The sequence below is a fragment of the Anguilla anguilla genome, chromosome 5, assembly GCF_013347855.1.
Source record: "Anguilla anguilla isolate fAngAng1 chromosome 5, fAngAng1.pri, whole genome shotgun sequence".
NCBI lineage: Eukaryota > Metazoa > Chordata > Actinopteri > Anguilliformes > Anguillidae > Anguilla > Anguilla anguilla.
In genome coordinates this window covers 63229491-63249869 of record NC_049205.1, presented here as the reverse complement: position 1 = coordinate 63249869, position 20379 = coordinate 63229491, and the positions used below count along the sequence as shown (strand labels likewise).

Below are 20379 nucleotides of genomic sequence, written 5' to 3'. Positions count from 1 at the left end.
CTCTTTTTAAATTATGTTGCAAGTGTTTGTCTACGCCCTGAGGAATAGGTGAGGTTAGCTTGCTCGCTGAAATAAGAGCCATGACGTAGGCTACGTTACCGTTTCAATATTTCAAGGCTTTTAACCCGTTAGCCGAGGTCATGCCCAAGGCTAGCAATTACATGCACGGACATCAAGGATTAATCAACACACAGTAACAGTCAGGACAGGCTTAGTGATTTTATTATGCGTCGTGACTCGTGTTCTCTTTTTTTCCCGCTGTCATCCAAGTAAATTCAGCCTGCGCAGCCTCCTCCTCCTCCTCCTCCTCCTTCAACCCCCTTCAGTGGCACTACAACCGGCGACAAGAGCCCGCAGTTATAAACCGCCCCCAGTCAACCTGTTAAATCAGATACTTCTGTCCATCACAGGCTCAGAATCTGTTTTTTTCCCTAAAAGAAATGCGTGTTATATCGCAACGCCACACCGAATTCAGCTAGCCCACGAAAAGGCGTTAACCGTTTGAAATGTACGCAGGGGAGTTAGATTGACAGTTGGTCTGTCCGTACGCGTGCAGGGAAAGGCTTCCTGGACCGAAAACAAGAAGTTTACATCACCAATCGACGAGGTCGACCTCGGGAGAAGGCGGATCTCTGTGCGCTGTAAAGATAGGTTGCGCTCAGTGTTGGAGACAGAAATTTAGACAGTTGGAACTGTAAATCTTGGAAGAAGACGTTGGTCCGTAGAAATCTGTATCGCTACTACTTAGTATCTTCCAAGACGCTGGCTGAAAGACGTCGGTGAGATAACGGCGGCTTCCCACTCAGGGAACGGTAAAAGTTTGGCGCACAAGGACTTCAGCGGATCGCTTGCAGCTGCAGCTCATATTTGATTGAATCACCACGCTTGGAAATGTCTGAAAATAAGCCGAATGATGATGACCCGAAGTTGTCAACGACGGACAGGATGGTGAAATGTAAGTTGTATTCTAGTCGGCTACATTGCACTGCTAGTATGGACGATTCGTTTATAACATTGAATGCTGTCAAGTTTCCAGTCACGACTGCTGTAGCCACAGTTAATAGCTAGCTGGCAATGCATTCGAGTGCAGTCTGAAGAAAAACGGATTGCATCGTAAAAAGGGTGTAGCTGGTAATATTGACATTTGTCGGAAGTAAATGTTGGCTACTTGGGTGAGTATCGCCCGTGGAGTTTGAGGCGTTGTTAAAATAGTGATTTTGGGTTTCGTGGTGGTTTTGGTTACCTGTTTTTTCATTAGCGTTCATCGTAGGCTACTGTGTTAAGCACAATTGTTTCGAACGGTCTCCGTCTTGGCGTACATTGCGCGCCGTCTGATGGTTTTTGAGTTGGACTACTTCCTACGTTTGCCTGCGAGCATTTTGGCCAAGTGTTGCTGTAGCCTAGCCCGCTCCGTAAATGCATTTTTTTCGTGGGGTTATATTGTCGCTACCGTGGATAACCTGAGCATGTTGCATGACTAAATCCACATGCCAGCGTTTTCTCTTACGAGCGGCGTTCATGATCGAAGTTTCTTTCGACTGTAGCTACATTGATCCTGTGGGCTGGGCTGATAACTTATTCGGTCTGCCTTGGGATAACTTCGTATCAGACAAACATAATGGGCTGTGCTATTAGCCTATGTACTGTCTTTCTAGTGGAAGAGACTAGTCTTAAATATTTCGGCATAATCCGTGATTATTGCCTTAATTTGATGCCTTTATTTCTTAATACGCAAGACATGTCGGCTAGCAATTCGATATGTTGATGTTTGCTTTTAGCGACGTGTGAGAAGCTTAAAAGCTTGTTTGACGGCTACGATGACATTTCTCCGCATCTGTTCTCTTTGCCCGTAGGCTATACATTGCTAGAAGTATTGGCTGTATATACAGCGCAGCCTAGTACTCTACCTTAATGTACTGCGGCTGCTGCAACAGAAGCACTCTACAAGACGCCTGTAGAATTATGACCTGTCGTTAAATCTGTTGGATCAAAGGTGTTGTGTTGCGGGTCTGAGTAATAACCAGATCTGCAGATGTCTGACGTTTTAAAATCCATCTTAAATCCACAGATCTTCCCCGGTGCGTTTGTGTGGTTTATCGTTCCTTTGTGTTGCGTGACTGCCGCATTATCAGACTTTGCAAAACTGAATTGGGATTCTTTGACCGCGCCGACTCCTCACTCCGCAGCTGTAGCTGCCGTGCCCATATTCGACCCGTGTAAATAATAGTTTATTTTGTTTTCTTTCTTTGGTTAGTTTTTTAATAAGTCACACAACTTTTAGGCTATGAAGAAAATTCAAGGCTTTGCTATTTATTTCAGGGCTACGAGAACTGTATATTGCTACTTAGCTTTGCAATTATAAGCAAAATTGTTTCCATCTGCTAACACACGCAGTATGGGGGTAGCGAGAAGAGATCAGGAGAACGAGTCCCCAAATTACTGTTTTATAAAGAGGCCTCGTTTAAGGCACTGCACAGGGTCATACTTGTGGGATCAAATTTTATTGCAGAATCAATTCTTATGAAGATCGTCTTGGTATAGTTTCCTGTATATTTAGCATCTTATTTTGATGCAAATGTATATTTTAAAAAACGTAGTCATGTTGGAAAGGTACTTTGTCATGTGTTTAAAAAAAAAAAAAAAAACACTGTCTTATTTATTCTGAGAGACTCGAGGTTATTCTGGTGGATGTTTACTTTGTGAGCTACAGCCAAAGTGTCTGACCTGGATTTGAACCAGCAACCTCCTGGTCATAATTTTCTGTTATCCAACTGCTGCCTCCCCATGTTGCCTTTCTGGGGAAGCCCCTGTGTGGGGGTGTGTGGACCCCCCCCCACACACACACACACACACACCCCACTCCCCATTCCTGACGGATGGCAGAGTCGTTTTTAGACTGGAGTGTTAAGTAACATGCATACTTCCCTACAGTTTTTTGTGGCTGCCTACAGCAAATCTTTACCTCTCTTTCTCTCTCTCTCTCTCTCTCTCGCTCTCTCTCTCTCTCTCTCTCTCTCTCTTTACATCTCCCACGGCTTCTCTCTCTGCTCTCTAGCTCTTTAACTCTCAATACCTCTCTTTACCACTCCATCTACATTTGTCCCTCCCCCTCTCTCGCACTCTCTCTCCCCCTCTCTCCCTCAGTCTGTCCCTCTCTTCCTCTCTCTTACACTGTTTCTCCTTTTTTCTCTCTTCCCTCTCTCTCTCTCCTCTCCTCTCTGTGTGTACCCTACTGCCGTGGGCCTCCCTCAGCGCTGGAGTGTCCCTCCTGCAGCATGTTGCAGTCCCACAATGCACCAGCGGCTGTGTTTGCAGGCTTCCCCTCTGCAGCGGCTTTTAATAGATGAATAGGAGTCATTACCCCCCCCCCCCCCCCCCCACACACCTGCTAATCCCCCCCCCACACACCTGCTAATCCCCCCCCCACACACCTGCTAATCCTCCCCCCACACACCTGCTAATCCCCCCCCACACACACACACCTGCTAATCCTCCCCCCACACACCTGCTAATCCCCCCCCCACACACACACCTGCTAATCCTCCCCCCACACACCTGCTAATCCTCCCCCCACACACCTGCTAATCCCCCCACACACACCTGCTAATCCCCCCCCACACACACACCTGCTAATCCCCCCCCACACACACCTGCTAATCCCCCCCACACACACCTGCAAATCCCCCACACACACCTGCAAATCCCCCCCACACACACCTGCAAATCCCCCACACACACCTGCAAATCCCCCCCACACACACCTGCTAATCCCCCCCCACACACACACCTGCTAATCCCCCCCACACACACCTGCTAATCCCCCCCACACACACCTGCAAATCCCCCACACACACCTGCAAATCCCCCCCCACACACACCTGCAAATCCCCCCCACACACACACCTGCTAATCCCCCCCACACACACCTGCTAATTCCCCCCACACACACACCTGCTAATTCCCCCCACACACACCTGCTAATCCTCACCCCACACACACCTGCTCATCTCCCACACACACCTGCTAATCCTCACCCCGCACACTTGCTCATCCCCCCCACACACCTGCTCATCCCCCCCACACACCTGCTCATCCCCCCCACACACTTGCTCATCCCCCCCACACACCTGCTCATCCCCCCCACACACTTGCTCATCTTCCACACACACCTGCTAATTCCCCACACACACACCTGCACGGCAAGATCTCACCAGTGGCTGTCAATCACCCCCCCCCCCTCGTGGGGTTCATGATGTGATTAGCCTGCCCCCCATCCCATCCTGCCCCCAGTCAATAAGAAACTTACTGGTACCTAATAACTGTGACCCCCCCCCCCAAATCCAACACCTGAGGGGGGGGGGGGGGGGCGATGTCTGTTGCAATACGTGGAATAGGGTCTTAAAGAAGGTCAGCTGCATTATGCTGTGTAGACTGCAATTTAATTGGTTTTGCATGCAGCAGTTTTTCAGTGATCAAGTTACTAAGTGGATTACTGCAGTCTGTGATTCTCAAAAGACGGAGATGGGGAAAGTCCTAATATGGCAGTGCGTATAAGTCTATAATTTTGGTTTTCTGCTTTCATTTAAAAACAAAAAAAAAAGTATGGGGTGGTTAACCACTTGGTCGTTTTTCTAGGAAAATTTTGAGCTCTTTTCAGGAAAAACGGAACGGAAAAAAGCGGGAATTAATGGAAAGAATGGAGGACAGGGTCGGTCTCCCAGACGAGGAGAGAGGGGGGTTGGGGAAAAAGCTCCCTGAAGTTGAATGTTTTTTCCCCACTCGCGTTTGGCTGCAACTGGCTTGGTGTCGCGCCAGGACCGAAGCGCCTTGTTCTGCTGATGGATGGCGGAGTTCGTAATGCCACTGTTTGTTTGTTCATCCCCGTCCTATGCTTTCTCTCCTGACCACCCTAACACTGAAGGGATGGGAACCACCGTCTTCAGCCCCTTTTAAGGTGTGAGGTCACAAGTATGATGTGACTGGAACGTTCTTGACTGAACATTCTGATGCTGATGTCACAATTAATATAAAAATAATTTCAAATGATTCATATTTGCAACTGAATACATTTGAGGCCTTTTAAATGCTTGAAACGCATGAATGTGTAGTCTGTGGAAGGGTGCCTCTATCGCAAGTGATGCCAGCCAATCAGAACGTAGCAGAACCATGGAAACGGGCCAGACGTGCCGCGGTGGCTCTCTGGATGAAGCGGCGTCCAGCGAGCTCTGATGCGTGGAGGCCTGGAGGTTAAGGTTCACTGCTGACGCAGTGAGTTTCCCTGGGACTCGCAGTGATGGTGCAGGAATGGGCTGCTGGTGAAGGGAAATGCTTCCACAGTGTAGCCCACAGGATGCCATTGCTCTTGGCTGCAGCGTCTCACTTGTGATTGGCCGCTTAAACAAGCTTTTATCAGGCCTGCGGGCTCAGGGCATGGTTCCTGATGCTGTCCACACTGGAAGCGTACATCTCAACGCGCTCCGTTTTCGCACTGGTGAATTAAGCCGTATTATTATTGGCTCGGGCTCACTTAACGGCATACCCCCCCCCCCCCCCCCCCATAGATATTAGTCAGATTAATTTTGAGGTCTAGAGGGTTTTCCTGTAGATTAAGCTGAAATTGTTGTTAGTATGACTTCAAATTTGACAAACTGATCACTCCTGATGGAAACGCCCAAAGTCACGTTGGAAAATTACTTCTGTGATGCGTGATGCAACAGGTGGAAGAGAAACGGCTCTGCTGTTATACTTCAGGTTGAAAAGAGGACAGAAACGGGCAGCATTGAAATATTTGATTCTGAATCGAAGGACATTTTCTGTGACTCAGACATAGTCTCTAGCAGTGGCGGTGGTGGGGGGGGGGGGGCGGTGTTCTTGGACCTTTGTCTCCCTTGGCCTATATTTCCAGATCCATCTTTAGCTCTGGTCCGTCCTCTTCGTTTTGTGGTGTATCTGTTTATTTGTGGCTCTGGAGTACGCCAAGTCTTCCACCCAGGGCGCAGCGGGGGTGGCGGGTGGGGGGCGGGTGAGGGGGGCACTTTGGGGCAGACGGGGCAGTAGGGCTCTACCTCTACATGCGCCCTTTTCCAGCCTACGAGGGGAATTGAACGCAGGTGCGGAGGTCAGGACGGGGCGGCTAATGCCTCATAAGAACAACGGCGGCTTGTTTCGTTTTCCGTGGCTAGCGGTTAGCTTCCCTCCGACTCCGCGAAGACGTTTATAAAGTCGTGCCCCTCCCCGCCCCGCCCCGCCCCCTCCCTCTGTGACGTACCTCTGAAACGGGCATTGGGCGTGTCACGTCTTCGTCGGGATTAGTCGGGGGATTAGTCGGGGGATTAGTCTTTGTTTCGGGCTTTAGGGCACAGAGCCAGCTAAAGCTGTGAACTCGGGAAGATTACGTTGCGTTTAACGGGATGAAGGGGGCGGGGGGCGGGGGGGGTGGGGGGGGGGGGCGGCGGCGGCGGGTAATTTGACTGCACTATGCCTGGGGCGTGCTCCGCCGTCTCTGTTTATGTAGTTTTAGCCTGGTTTGGCTACTCTGAGCGCTTGTACCTTCCATCAAAAGGCCTTGCTGTCTGTCAAAGTGTGCAGTCTGTCACCATAATACACTCTCTCACTGGAGAGTAGGCTTGGCCCTCTGTTTACACTGCTGGTGACTGACAAGTCAGACTGGCTTTTAAAATACATAAATAAATAACACAGCAAGTACATAACAGAACATAGCCCTACACGCTTTTGTTTTGTTGGTGTCTTTGAGTTTGTTTAGTCGCGCACACACACACACACACACACACACACACACTCCTTGGCTGTCTCGCACAGCCGCTGGTGTTTGTGGGAGTTCAGGAGAGGGCGTTGCGTTGAACGCGGCATGGCTGTGAGCTCCATTAGTGTCACGTAGCTCACGGTGCTGTTTTACATCATGCTCGTTTTTAATGTTGTCCTGTTTGCTGGTGTATTTACACAGAGCCCTGACAGGCAGCGCTGATCCTCTGATACTGTTGCCGTGTTACTGTGAAACGCGTGAGTCACCGGCTTGTGTTCATCAGCTGGTTTGGACGGGGAAAGAGAAGCAGGCTGGATTCCTTCAGTAGCGCTGGCATTCAGAGATCAGATCTTGTGAAGGACTGGTGTTCAGCTGTGTTATATCACCCACTGCGGTGACACACTTAAATAACACACTCCAGAAACACTCTTAAATAACACTCTTAAATAACACACTTCAATAACGCACTGCAGTGACACACGTCAATAACACACTGCAGTAACACACTTCAATAACTTTATTCATTCACACGTGTCTGTGCGGTATATATTTGTAAAACTAATTTTGATTGGCTGTGGTTCAGGCTGGTGTCGTAAATGTGTGGAGGCATTTTTTCTCAAGCAGTGACCAAGTTTCAGAGCACGATGGCCAGCTTAATGAAGAACACAGTCAAGATGGTGACAGATTTTATTTTTTGCCCTGGGGTTAAATTTAGAGAACATTCTGGAACCTTAACTGTCTGACTTGCTGAGAAAGAAATTGTCCCGACTCCTGATTATTCTATCATTATTGGTTCCTTCACATCCGTGGGTTGTCCAGACAAAAACGAAACAAATAAAATGAATAAAATCCTTTAAATTTAATTGCAGTTTTACAATTTACGGTTTTGAGCATATTTTGCCTGTATTTTCAAAACAGGCTTTAATAACAAACAACAGATTTAATACCCTGATAATAACTTAATGAGGTATTAACAGACGTTACTGTGTGCTTGCAGTAATCCACTGACACCCCCATATTTATCAGCTGTTTTTCTACTTCTTGCAGTTGAAAGACATGCAATAGAATCTGCAGTAACAAAAGAGCTGCGTTTGAACAGATGGAGGCCCCTGTTTCACCTGTTCTTTGTGAAAATATAGACTAAATTCCTCCTAAAAACATGCAGAACACTCACTCAAACATGTTTTGGCTAGTTATCATTCATCAGGAGTCTGACAAACATGCATTTTCTGGTGTTGTTGACTGTTAGTTGGAATGTCCTGGAGCCTGGAATGCCTTCTGGCTGGAATGCTCTGGTGTCAGAATCTTCTGGGTTTGAATGTCCTGGTGTCAGAATGCCCTGGAGTTTGGAATTCCTTGGGGGGTTGGAAATCCCTGGGGTTAGGAATTTCCTGGTGTTGGAATGCCCTGGTGTTTGGAATGCCCTGGTTTTGGAATACCCTGGTGTTTGGAATGCCCTGGTGTTAGGAATTTCCTGGTGTTGGAAAACCCTGGTGTTTGGAATGCCCTGGTGTTGGAATGCCCTGGTGTTTGGAATTCCCTGGTGTTTGGAATGCCCTGGGGTAGGAATGCCGTGGTGTTTGGAATTCCCTGGTGTTGGAATGCCGTGGTGTTTGGAATGCCCTGGTGTTTGGAATGCCCTGGTGTTGGAATGCCCTGGTGTTGGAGTGCCCTGGTGTTTGGAATTCCCTGGTGTTTGGAGTGCCCTGGGGTTGGAATGCCCTGGTGTTTGGAATACCCTGGTGTTTGGAATGCCCTGGGGTTGGAATGCCCTGGGGTTGGAATGTCCTGGTGTTGGAATTCCCTGGTGTTTGGAATTCCCTGGGGTTGGAATGCCCTGGTGTTTGGAATTCCCTGGGGTTGGAATGCCCTGGTGTTTGGAATTCCCTGGGGTTGGAATGCCCTGGTGTTGGAATGCCCTGGTGTTGGTTCTTTGTGCCTGTGAGCTCAGTCTGTACACAACGCGGGGAGCCTTTGTGTTTCATGCAGTACGCACACTCGCATGCAAGCGCACACACACACACACACGCACACATACACACACTCACTCAGGCACACACACATGCACGCGCACATGCACACACACACGCACACACTTACACATTCACTCAGGCACACACACACATACACGAGCACGCGCACGCGCACATGCACAGGCATGCACACACGTGTGTGCACACATAGGCACACGCACACGCACCACCTGCTTTAACCTCCAAAGTGACGACAGTTGTTGAATGTGTACACATGCACACACCCACATGTAGATAAACACACAGGTACATGCATGCCTATGAAAACGTGCATCGATGGGCGTACAGATAGCACACACCCTTACAGCAGTGGAATGCACTGCAGTGTGCCCTTATGTGGGTATTTATCACGCTGCAGTGTGGTACGGTTCAGTGTCTGAATGTGCCTGTAATTTGTACATTGGCCCATGTATTGTGAAGCGTTTCAGGATACAGACAGTAGTTTTATTTCAATGCATGTCCCATTTGACTCCTTTTCTGTAAGGGCACTTTTGCTGAGTTTGCAGTCTATAAAGCCAGTCCCAGTGGGGTGCCTTTCCACAGAGATGGCCTGCTATACCGTACCAGTCGACACAACTAGCCTGCTATACCGTACCAGTCGACACAACTGGCCTGCTATACCATACCAGTCGACACAACTGGCCTGCTATACCATACCAGTCGACACAACTAGCCTGCTATACCGTACCAGTCGACACAACTAGCCTGCTATACCGTACCAGTCGACACAACTGGCCTGCTATACCATACCAGTCGACACAACTGGCCTGCTATACCATACCAGTCGACACAACTGGCCTGCTATACCGTACCAGTCGACACAACTGGCCTGCTATACCATACCAGTCGACACAACTGGCCTGTTATACCGTACCAGTCGACACAACTGGCCTGCTATACCATACGCATCAAAACCACTGACCTGCTATTCTGTTGGCAAATGCAAACTTGGGAGGCCCAGGCACATGTTCAAATCTGATCGATTCAGACCTGCTAACTTTGACTGACGGGGAAGGACCTTCTGATCTGGGGGTTATTTTATGGGAACGTGTGAGGATTTTGTTTGTTTTTTTTTTTTGTGTGTGTGAAACGCTGGCCCGCTGCGCCAGTCGCTCGACTCGCGGGGCGTGGCGGTGGCGGTGGCGGACGAGTCTTTCCCGCGGAATCGCGGGTGCGTGCCGAGACCTGACAGCAGCGGGGCTCGGGGCCGGCGGGGAGGCCGCGAGGTTTAACCGCTGCGGGTTCTCCTCTTTTTTTTTCTTCTCTTTCCTTCTTTTTCCAAACGGTCGCTCGCCAGGCGAACGCGTGAGGCCAGCTGCCGATCCTCTCCGTGCGCCCCACGCGCGCGCGGGAGGGGAATTAGGGAAAATCCCGCCTCTGTTTGGCGGTAATTAGGGAGTTTGGTCCTGGCCTGAAAGGGAGGGGGAGGGGGAGGGGGAGGGATTGTTCCTGGCGGAGGCTGTAATTCCAATTTGGCGGTATTGTCTGGTGTCACTTGTTGATGTGAAAACAGCTCCGTGATGCCCTCTCGCATGCTGAGGCACTCTCTCCCTCTCTCTCCCTCTCTCCCTCCCTCTCTCTCTCTCTCTCTCTCTCCCTCTCTCACTGAGGCACTCTGAGAGAACTGAGCTCAGTTCTGTGAGCAGTGGAAGGGCTCAGGTGTGCTGTGTGAGTCCGTGGTCTCGGATTCTGGAAAGTTTCCTGTTGGTAAAGCTGTTGGCAGCTGTGACTTGGAATTATTATTAGTATTAGTATTAGTATTAGTATTAGTATTAGTAGTAGTAGTAGCAGTAGCAGTAGCAGTAGCAGTAGTAGTAGCATTAGTTTTTATTATTAGTAATAATGTATTTATTATTGTATATATTTTTTACTGCTTGGCTTGTTTTACTTGCATCATTTCAACCACTCACTACGCTCCCTTGTGTTTTAACCGGTCTGTTTTTAAAAATACAGACAAGCTGAAACACAAGTGAGGCTAGTGAGCGGTTGAAATGACGCAAGTAAAACAAGTCTTTCAGGTCCTCAAAACCTGAGATAAAATAGCCTAAGTGATGAATGAAGTTTTTTCATTATTATTGTAGTTTGTTTTTGTTGGCGCCAGCTCTGGGGGGTGGGGGGGGGGGGGGGGGTACTCACACACGTGTGTGACATCATCACAGGTCTCCTGCGAGGCTCATTTGAACAGGTCCCTTAGAGGCCCGGGCTCCACTCTGTACCAAACCTGCAGGGATCTCATTCTGCAGTCCTGGGGGGCCACAGTGTCTGCAGGTTCAACTCCAGTCCTGGAGGGCCACAGCGCCTGCAGGTTTAACTCCAGTCCTGGAGGGCCGCAGTGCCTGCTGGTTTAACTCCAGTCCTGGAGGGCCGCAGCGCCTGCTGGTTTAACTCCAGTCCTGGAGGGCCGCAGCGTCTGCAGGTTTAACTCCAGTCCTGGAGGGCCGCAGCGTCTGCAGGTTTAACTCCAGTCCTGGAGGGCCGCAGCGTCTGCAGGTTTAACTCCAGTCCTGGAGGGGCCACAGTGGCTGCGGGTTCAACTCCAGTCCTGGAGGGGCCACAGCAGCAGTGGATTTTTTTTCATGACAATTTTCTCTTACTTGCTGAGATATTTTTGGATGTCTCCATCCTGCAGTCCTGCCCTTTTGACATCATTCGCGGCCCTGTGGAGGGCCTGTGAGTCATGTCGCCATGGCGGCCAGGTTACCAGGTAACAGGGTCCGGTTGTTTTGGCAGAATTGGTGACTGAAAAGCCCTGGACGGACTGCGCTCCGGCGGGGAGGCGTTCTCCCTCCCTGCCCTGCTTCAGAGAGGAAGGAGAGCATGCGTCTGTTTCAGAGAGGAAGGAGAGAGTGTGTCTGTTTCAGAGAGGAAGGAGAGAGTTCCTGTTTCAGAGAGGAAGGAGAGAGTGTGTCTGTTTCAGTGGAAGGAGAGAGTGTGTCTGTTTCAGAGAGGAAGGAGAGTGGGTCTGTTTCAGAGAGGAAGGAGAGAGTGTGTCTGTTTCAGAGAGGAAGGAGAGAGTGTGTCTGTTTCAGAGAGGAAGGAGAGAGTGTGTCTGTTTCAGAGAGGAAGGAGAGAGTGCGTCTGTTTCAGAGAGGAAGGAGAGAGTGTGTCTGTTTCAGAGAGGAAGGAGAGAGTGTGTCTGTTTCAGAGAGGAAGGAGAGAGTGCGTCTGTTTCAGAGAGGAAGGAGAGAGTGTGTCTGTTTCAGAGGAAGGAGAGAGTGTGTCTGTTTCAGAGAGGAAGGAGAGAGTGTGTCTGTTTCAGAGAGGAAGGAGAGGAGGGTGTGTCTGTTTCAGAGAGGAAGGAGAGAGTGTGTCTGTTTCAGAGAGGAAGGAGAGAGTGCGTCTGTTTCAGAGAGGAAGGAGAAAGAGTTCCTGTTTCAGAGAGGAAGGAGAGTGTGTCTGTTTCAGAGAGGAAGGAGAGAGTTCCTGTTTCAGAGAGGAAGGAGAGAGAGTGTGTTTCAGAGAGGAAGGAGAGAGTGCGTCTGTTTCAGAGAGGAAGGAGAGAGTGTGTCTGTTTCAGAGAGGAAGGAGAGGAGGGTGTGTCTGTTTCAGAGAGGAAGGAGAGAGTGTGTCTGTTTCAGAGAGGAAGGAGAGAGTGCGTCTGTTTCAGAGAGGAAGGAGAGAGTGCGTCTGTTTCAGAGAGGAAGGAGAGAGTGTGTCTGTTTCAGAGGAAGGAGAGAGTGTGTCTGTTTCAGAGAGGAAGGAGAGAGTGTGTCTGTTTCAGAGAGGAAGGAGAGGAGGGTGTGTCTGTTTCAGAGAGGAAGGAGAGAGTGTGTCTGTTTCAGAGAGGAAGGAGAGAGTGTGTCTGTTTCAGAGAGGAAGGAGAGAGTGCGTCTGTTTCAGAGAGGAAGGAGAGAGTGTGTCTGTTTCAGAGAGGAAGGAGAGAGTGTGTCTGTTTCAGAGAGGAAGGAGAGAGTGCGTCTGTTTCAGAGAGGAAGGAGAGAGTGCGTCTGTTTCAGAGAGGAAGGAGAGAGTGTGTCTGTTTCAGAGAGGAAGGAGAGAGCGTGTCTGTTTCAGAGAGGAAGGAGAGAGTGCGTCTGTTTCAGAGGAAGGAGAGAGTGTGTCTGTTTCAGAGAGGAAGGAGAGAGTGTGTCTGTTTCAGAGAGGAAGGAGAGGAGGGTGTGTCTGTTTCAGAGAGGAAGGAGAGAGTGTGTCTGTTTCAGAGAGGAAGGAGAGAGTGCGTCTGTTTCAGAGAGGAAGGAGAAAGAGTTCCTGTTTCAGAGAGGAAGGAGAGTGTGTCTGTTTCAGAGAGGAAGGAGAGAGTTCCTGTTTCAGAGAGGAAGGAGAGAGAGTGTGTTTCAGAGAGGAAGGAGAGAGTGCGTCTGTTTCAGAGAGGAAGGAGAGAGTGTGTCTGTTTCAGAGAGGAAGGAGAGGAGGGTGTGTCTGTTTCAGAGAGGAAGGAGAGAGTGTGTCTGTTTCAGAGAGGAAGGAGAGTGTGTCTGTTTCAGAGAGGAAGGAGAAAGAGTTCCTGTTTCAGTCTCTGCAGTGGACGCACACTCGCCATTTCCGTCCCGGATGGAAACGCTTCCCTCCTCTCTGCGCGGAATCCAGGTGTCACGAAATGTCTCTCGTTCAAAAACTGACTTTCGGAATTCCAGAACATTTATTTATTTGCTTGAACGTTGCTCTTGTCGAGGGGCTAGTGCGTGGCAGATATTCGTTTGAGGACCCACTGGTCCGTTTTCCTCTGTCCAAAACCCCACAACTGTGCCAGCCGACCGTGGAATGTAAACCAGAAGCCGCTTTGCGTTTCATTTCTCAAAGCCGATTGGCTTGTTTCTTCCTCTCCCTTGAAGTGTCGGCCAATCCGGTGGGGTTGATTGGCATTGGGTTTCTTATTTCCAAGATGGCAGTAACTCTGCCACTGGCACTGAAAGCGGGCCGGTACATTGTTATTCTTGGAGAAATATCTGCCCCTGCTGCATTTCTTAACAGTACATCGGACTATGTATTGTCTGAGATTGAAAGAAGCCAGTTGAAACAAGACTTGATGGAATCGTCAAATAGCTTCTTGCTACCGAGATCGTCATGGCGATTACTTTAAGTGGGCCTCCCCCCAAGGCCAATGTCAAAGAGTGTGTGCTTACACGAGCCGTGAAGCATCTGCGCCTGCCCGTCCGGCTGAGCCAAAATGGTGGATAAATGACTTTTGTTTCCTCATGAGTTGGTCTTTCATTGTGCACAGAACGCAGCATTTTGATTGGATATTGATCTGCGTTTTACAGTTAACTGCTCTACGTTCACTGTGAAAGAAGTAGCCTACATTTCCAGATGTGTGTTTGTGCCGTTAGTAAGCTTATTATCTTTTACTCTTTAGTATCTGCTGCCGCAAATGAGTTTCTATGCTTCTCAGTTAATTGTTCTTTGCCCAACGACTATAAATACACTACTACTTTAACTTTGACATTTGTAGTATATGAAGCAAAATAATGAAACGATAATATGTGAAAGAAATGAACTACTAGAAATAGCCTATCTTTATTTGTGTGTTTTTGGCAGACATGCAGTCTGCACGTTTCTCGTGTGTGGCATGTGTACAGTAGCTGGTTATCGTCTGGAGATTTTAAAGTAAACAGCATCCAGTACCACCTCCTTCAACCCTGAACGTGGTTAGTGCAAAGCCTGCATGTGCGATGGTCCTCCAGAATCAGGTGGGATTAACTGTAGTTTAAGATGCACTTCTGTGGCATTCCCTATCTGGGATTTGAACCAGTAACCCCCTGGTCATGAGTATAGTGCCTCAGTGCACACGGTCCAGATATACAGAGTAAAGATGCTGTCTGTGTGCCTCTGCCTGTCCTGAGATGTGTGCTCTGTGGGCTGCTAGATCAGGACTGTGAGTCACTGTCCATTCTGGCTGTAGGCTGGGTCAGGTGGTGAACCCCACCCACCCCCGCCTCCTTTCCTCAACCAATCCCGGAGAACCCAGTGTCACTGTCCCACCTTCTGATTGGTCGGTGAGATCCCCCCTTAAACCTACCATAGGCTGCCGCAGCAGGCACACCGGCGCTATGGCAACGCTCGGCTCTTGTTGGGAGCAGCGAGGACGTCTTGCCAAGGCAGTGCCGGAGAGCTAACACAGGGCACAGCGAGTTCCACAGTCAACAGCCAATCAGAAAGGGAGACTTTGCAGCCTGAGTCAGCAATCCCATGGTGCATTGCTCCATTGAATTTGTAAACAAAAGATCCAACCTTTTAAAATGCAATTAACTGAAGTGTAAATTCGTTTGAAGTGAAAGGTGGTCTTAATTCAATTCACTGTTCCCTGCATTTTGGGGGGAACCCTCTTTCCATGCAGCCCCTGGGGGTGTCCGTATGGGGGGGGGGGCTTTTTTCACACAACCCCTGGGGGTCTCTGTGGGGGGGGGGGGGGGGCAGCTCGTCAGTTTGTGCCGCCAAAACTGTGAGAGTAAAGGTGTGTGTCACGTATTTATTGTACAGAAATATCTTTGCTCTCTGTTTTCTGGCCAAACGCACATCCCTGCTACACATTTCTCCCCCTGGGGTTTGTGTGTAGCAGGTAATTGTCCAGAGACGTCAGGAGCAGAACAGCCATTTAGTGCCAGCGCTAGACCGCGCTAACGAGCTGAGTCCAGCTGGAATAACCGAGCGGCATTCAACCGCCACAGCCGCCACCGCCGCCCAAGTCCCAGCACACGCAGCCGCCACAGACTAGAGTCCTCTCGAGAGCTGTGTGTGTGTGTGTGTGTGTGTGTGTGTGTGTGTGTGTGTGTGTGTGTGTGTGTGTGTGTGTGTGTGTGTGTGTGTGTGTGTGTGTGTGTGTGTGTGTTCGTGTGTATGTGTGTGTGTGTGTGTGTGTGTGTGTGTGTGTTCGTGTGTATGTGTGTGTGTGTGTGTGTGTGTGAGCGCATGCATGTATGTATGTGTGTGTGTGAGTGTGTGTGAGCGCATGCGTGTATGTATGTGTGTGTGTGTGAGCGCATGCGTGTGTGTATGTATGTACGTGTGTGTATGTGTGTATGTATAGATGTATATATAGACGGACAGACAAGAAGACATATTTTCTCTTGATTTGGCTCTGTACACCAGAATTTCAGATTTGTAATCAAACAATTCACACGTGGTTTAAGTGCGGATTCTCAGCATTAAAGGATCGGCGCGTTCTGCGTCTGCTTCAGTCTCCAGGTTCAGGTCACGGTGGTGTTAAGGCGCGCTTTCCTTAGAGGAGTGCAGGGTGTTGAGGGCTTGGGGTCGGTGCTCAGCGCTCCTTCACTGAAAGGGGAGACATTCTTCACTTCGCCCTGTGCACAGCGCTGGCACACGCAGTGATGTCATCGGAGCCTGTGGATCCCTGGCCTGTGTGTTTGAGCGCAGACATGCTGCCAATGTCTGCCCCACTGTACTGCTGCCAGTCCTTGCCCACGTCCCCCCTCTGCCAAATCACCCCCCTCCCTCTCTGCTGACTGTGTACTTTTCTCTGGGCCTGCAGCGAACTGGGCACGCTCAGAGAACACAGTGTGCTGGGCGTGCTCAGAGAATGCGCTGTACTGGGCATGCTCAGTGAATTCTGTGTACTGGGCATGCTCAGTGAATGTAGTGTACTGGGCATGCTCATTGAATGCAGTGTACTGAGCATGCTCAGAGAACACAGTGTACTGGGCGTGCTCAGAGAACACAGTGTACTGGGCGTGCTCATTGAATGTAGTGTACTGGGCATGCTCAGACAATTTAGTGTACTGGGCATGCTCAGAGAATGCACTGTACTGGGCATGCTCAGTGAATGCTGTGTACTGGGCATGCTCAGAGAATGCAGTGTACTGGGCATGCTCAGAGAATGCAGTGTACTGGGCATGCTCAGAGAATGCACTGTACTGGGCATGCTCAGAGAATGCACTGTACTGGGCATGCTCAGAGAATGCACTGTACTGGGCATGCTCAGAGAATGCACTGTACTGGGCATGCTCAGAATGAGACTAAATTATACGTCTGGAGCTTTGATGCAGCAGAGACTGTTTACTGTCATAGCAGTTCTCTTTATGGTGAAACTAATGTGTGATTATTATACGCTGCTTTCTTTCTTTGCTTTTGTGAAACTCCATGATCAATGGCTTCAAAAAAAAACCCAGCCTTGTTAGAGAGAGCGAGAGCGAGAAAGGGGGGGAGGGAAAGAGAGTGAGAGAGGGATAGCGGGGGGGCTCCTGCTGTGCATGTTGACGTTCCTCTTCATGCGTGATGATAGCGTGAGCCTGCGTTCCTGACAGCTGTGCGGCTGAGACCCCCCCGCACTGGGGGGTCCGCCTCCGGCGGGGGGGGGGGGGGAACCGGGGGGGGGGGCGATGGGGGGCTGACGGGCGCGATACTCTTTCTCATTCCTCTCCTCTTTTTTGTGCTATGTGCATTCCCTTCAGCGCGGAGCGCTCGCTGGCCTTAGCGTTCGGCGCAGTTGCCGTGCCGATAATGGAGACGCTTCCCTGCGGCGTTGCCGCTGATTGGCCGATGGTTTGGCGCGGCGGCAGAGCAGGGATGCGTTCCCTTGCCTCTGAGACGGCCTCACACACACACACGCGATCGTCTGGCCCTGTAGGCTTTTCCCTCCGTCTGTCCGTCCGTTTCCGTGTGACAGAGGACAGGTTGTTTTAGGCCCTGTGTTAGATGCTCTGCTGAGGATGGCCTGGTGCAGCTCAATAAAGAAATGGAGGAAAGAGGGAAAAAATGTGAAATGTGCTGGAACAATGCCTTAGTTCTGCAGCAGCACATGAGCAGTGGATCCTTTAATGTGCCCCCCCCCCCCCATTTAAATGTGTTCTGCTTGTGGAGCGTTCTCTCTGGGGTTGTCTGGTGGTGCAGTGAGTAATGCTCTGGCCTCACAGCAGGAAGGTACCGAGTGTGAATCCTGACTCAGGGCTTTCCTGTGTGTGCAGTTTGCTTGTTCTTTCTGTGTGCACACACACACTCACACTCACACACACACACACACACACACTCACACTTTCTCACGCCTCGAACGTGCGCACACTGACTCCCGAAAGCTCGCGGAAAGTAACGCTCCGTCGCCGTGACGCTCGGGGGGGAACTGGCTCTTCCTGCGTGCGTTAATGAGGACTTCCTGTCGGGGGGGGAGAACCCTCTTTATCTCTCACTCGCGCGAGGATCTCTCTCTACCTGCCGTCGTCAGATTTCACTTTTACTGGGTCTCCCGTTCGGGTTGTTTTTTGGTTTTTTTGTTTTTTTAGTGGCGGGTATTTTGAGCGTGTGTGGAGTAAGCAGAGCTCTTTTCTCAGGGCAGATCGGTCCTCTCGTACCGCGCTGGCTGCTGCCCCGCGGTGTGTCTGTCTGCCGCCGCCCGCTTCTGTTCTTTCGGCAAACCTCCCTGCCGTTTTCACCGCCCTGTTCGTCCTGGCTGTGTGCGGGGCGGAGCGGCGGTTAGAGAACTGGGTTCGTACGCGGGGGCCTTGCGGGTTTGAATCCTGGGTGCTGTGCTGTGCTGTGCTGTGCCACTTGTCCAGGTCCTCGGGGTACGGTGGCTCAGAGGTTCATACAGTTTTGTGAGTGCGTAAACTGAGCAGCACAGGAGGACGAGGTGGTCAGCGCAGCTAAGCTAACGGTTGATGGACAGGACCCTTGTGTATGTGGGTTAGGGTAGCGCAGAAGCATGAGGTGGTCAGCGCAGCTAAGCTAACGGCTGATGGACAGGACCCTTGTGTATGTGGGTTAGGGTAGCGCAGAAGCATGAGGTGGTCAGCGCAGCTAAGCTAACGGCCGATGGACAGGACCCTTGTGTATGTGGGTTAGGGTAGCGCAGAAGCATGAGGTGGTCAGCGCAGCTAAGCTAACGGCTGACGGACAGGGCCCTTGTGTATGTGGGTTATGGTTAGGGTAGCGCAGAAGCATGAGGTGGTCAGCGCAGCTAAGCTAACGGCTGATGGACAGGACCCTTGTGTATGTGGGAGGCTGCAGCCTTACACAGGCAGTTCAGAGACGGCGCTGTGCTGGTGCTGTGTTTGTTTGGCCTTGCAGATCAGTTTTATATCTCTGCTGTAAAAGTGATAACAGGAGAGAACATGAAGCAATAAAGCTGAATTAGCAGTGACCCCCCCAGAGGTGAGCGTATACTGTTCCTGATCAGGGAATGTTCCGGAATCGTCACATGGTTTTATACAGTGCTGCAGCTCGCCGTGGTTTCCTCGCTAGAACTGGAAGACGAGGTGAACAGGGTGTGTTTCGTGTGGATTTCGATCGCTCCTTTAATAGAGTCCGAGTCTGAGTCTTTGTGTGTGTTTGTTGTTTGTTGTTGTGTAATAGCAGACGAGTCTGAGTGTGTGTTTGTTGTTTGTTGTTGTGTAATAGCAGACGAGTTTGAGTGTGTGTTTGTTGTTTGTTGTTGTGTAATGGCAGACGAGTTTGAGTGTGTGTTTGTTGTTTGTTGTTGTGTAATAGCAGACGTTGATCTTGGCGTTTCAGTCCGCTTTCGGAACCCAATGCCCCATGGTCCTGTACTGAGCAGGAGAGAGGTGGTAGGTTATCAGTGAGTACAAATCGAAAACGCCTGGTTTAGAAGTGCACCTCTGACCTCCCCCTCCCTCACCCCCCCCCCCCCCCGTAGTGGAGACTTTAGGGGTTCTAATGCCCCGCTGCCCCGTCAGTCCGTTTGAAGTTTAGCGGGTAATCGCACTTCTGAGAAGAATTCCGCGGTGCAAACTCAAGAATTTGTGGAAAATACAGCAGTGCTTGGACAGACGCAGGGCGGTGTTACGCTTATAGACCTCCCCCTGGAAACCAGGCCTTTTGGGGACATCGGGCCTACTTGCGCAACTTGGGGTAGTCCTGCTGAATTTGGGGGGTCTGGGACGCGCAGGATGAGAGGGAGTATCCTCTCTTATTCGGGACCCTGGCCCGTGTCCCCGAGACCCGCCAGGATCGCCATGGCGTGCGTCTAATCCGCTTCCTCCCCCGGCACAGAATCCCTCTCCTCTGGTGCGGCGCGTAGCTGGCGGCTGCAGAACCCTTCTGCGCGGCACGGCGGTGTCTGTGCTGAGATCACACCCCAGCCGCGGGGCCGAGGGCCTCCTGGCACCTCCACCAATCAGGAGCCTCCGCAGGAGAGGGGCGGGCGTGACCGCCAGACAGGGTCCCCTCCCCTGGGGGGGTTAAGGGGTTTATTTACGCTGCTTCAGCTGCGGTTTGGGGGGAACCCGATATCCTCCTGCTCGATTCCACCCCCACCACCGCCCCCGGCCCCCCCATTCCTTCTCGTCCCATTTTGTACTGTCCCCAAATACCTCCTCTCTTTTTTTTTTTTTAAGTGGGATAGGGAAATTGAAGTTTATGCTTCATTGAGTGTGTTTTATTTTCCCATTACCACATGCATTATCTGGCATTATGTATGTTTTTGTGTGATTCAGTGGCTCTTGGCTTTTAGGCCCTGTCCCAACCCCCGCCCCCCCTTTAGATTAAAATAAACAGGTTCCCTGGGTCGAGTTTGGTGGTGGCGTGGGGTGTATACTCTGAGTTGCTCTGCTTTGAGGGGGGGTCCTGTCACACCTGCCCCTGTGGGTCTGCTCTGGGACAGGACTGGGGGGGACGGGGGGGTGGGGAGGGGGGGGGGTCGTGCATCTGCTGCTCCGC

General features: G+C 50.7%; 1 protein-coding gene across 3 annotated transcripts in view; it reads left to right on the top strand.

Annotated features, from left to right (window-relative positions):
* The first annotated feature begins 305 nt into the window (after positions 1–305).
* The window catches only part of LOC118227285 (serine/threonine-protein phosphatase 2B catalytic subunit alpha isoform-like), an 82656-nt gene continuing 62582 nt past the window's right edge, over positions 306–20379 (top strand). The window contains exon 1 of one of the 3 annotated variants that reach the window (XM_035417519.1): positions 306–955. In XM_035417519.1, coding sequence (XP_035273410.1) covers positions 892–955 — 64 coding nt within the window. In that variant the 5' untranslated portion in view covers positions 306–891. The remainder of the gene's footprint in view (positions 956–20379) is intronic. The other 2 variants (XM_035417520.1, XM_035417521.1) reach the window with 2 other exon arrangements.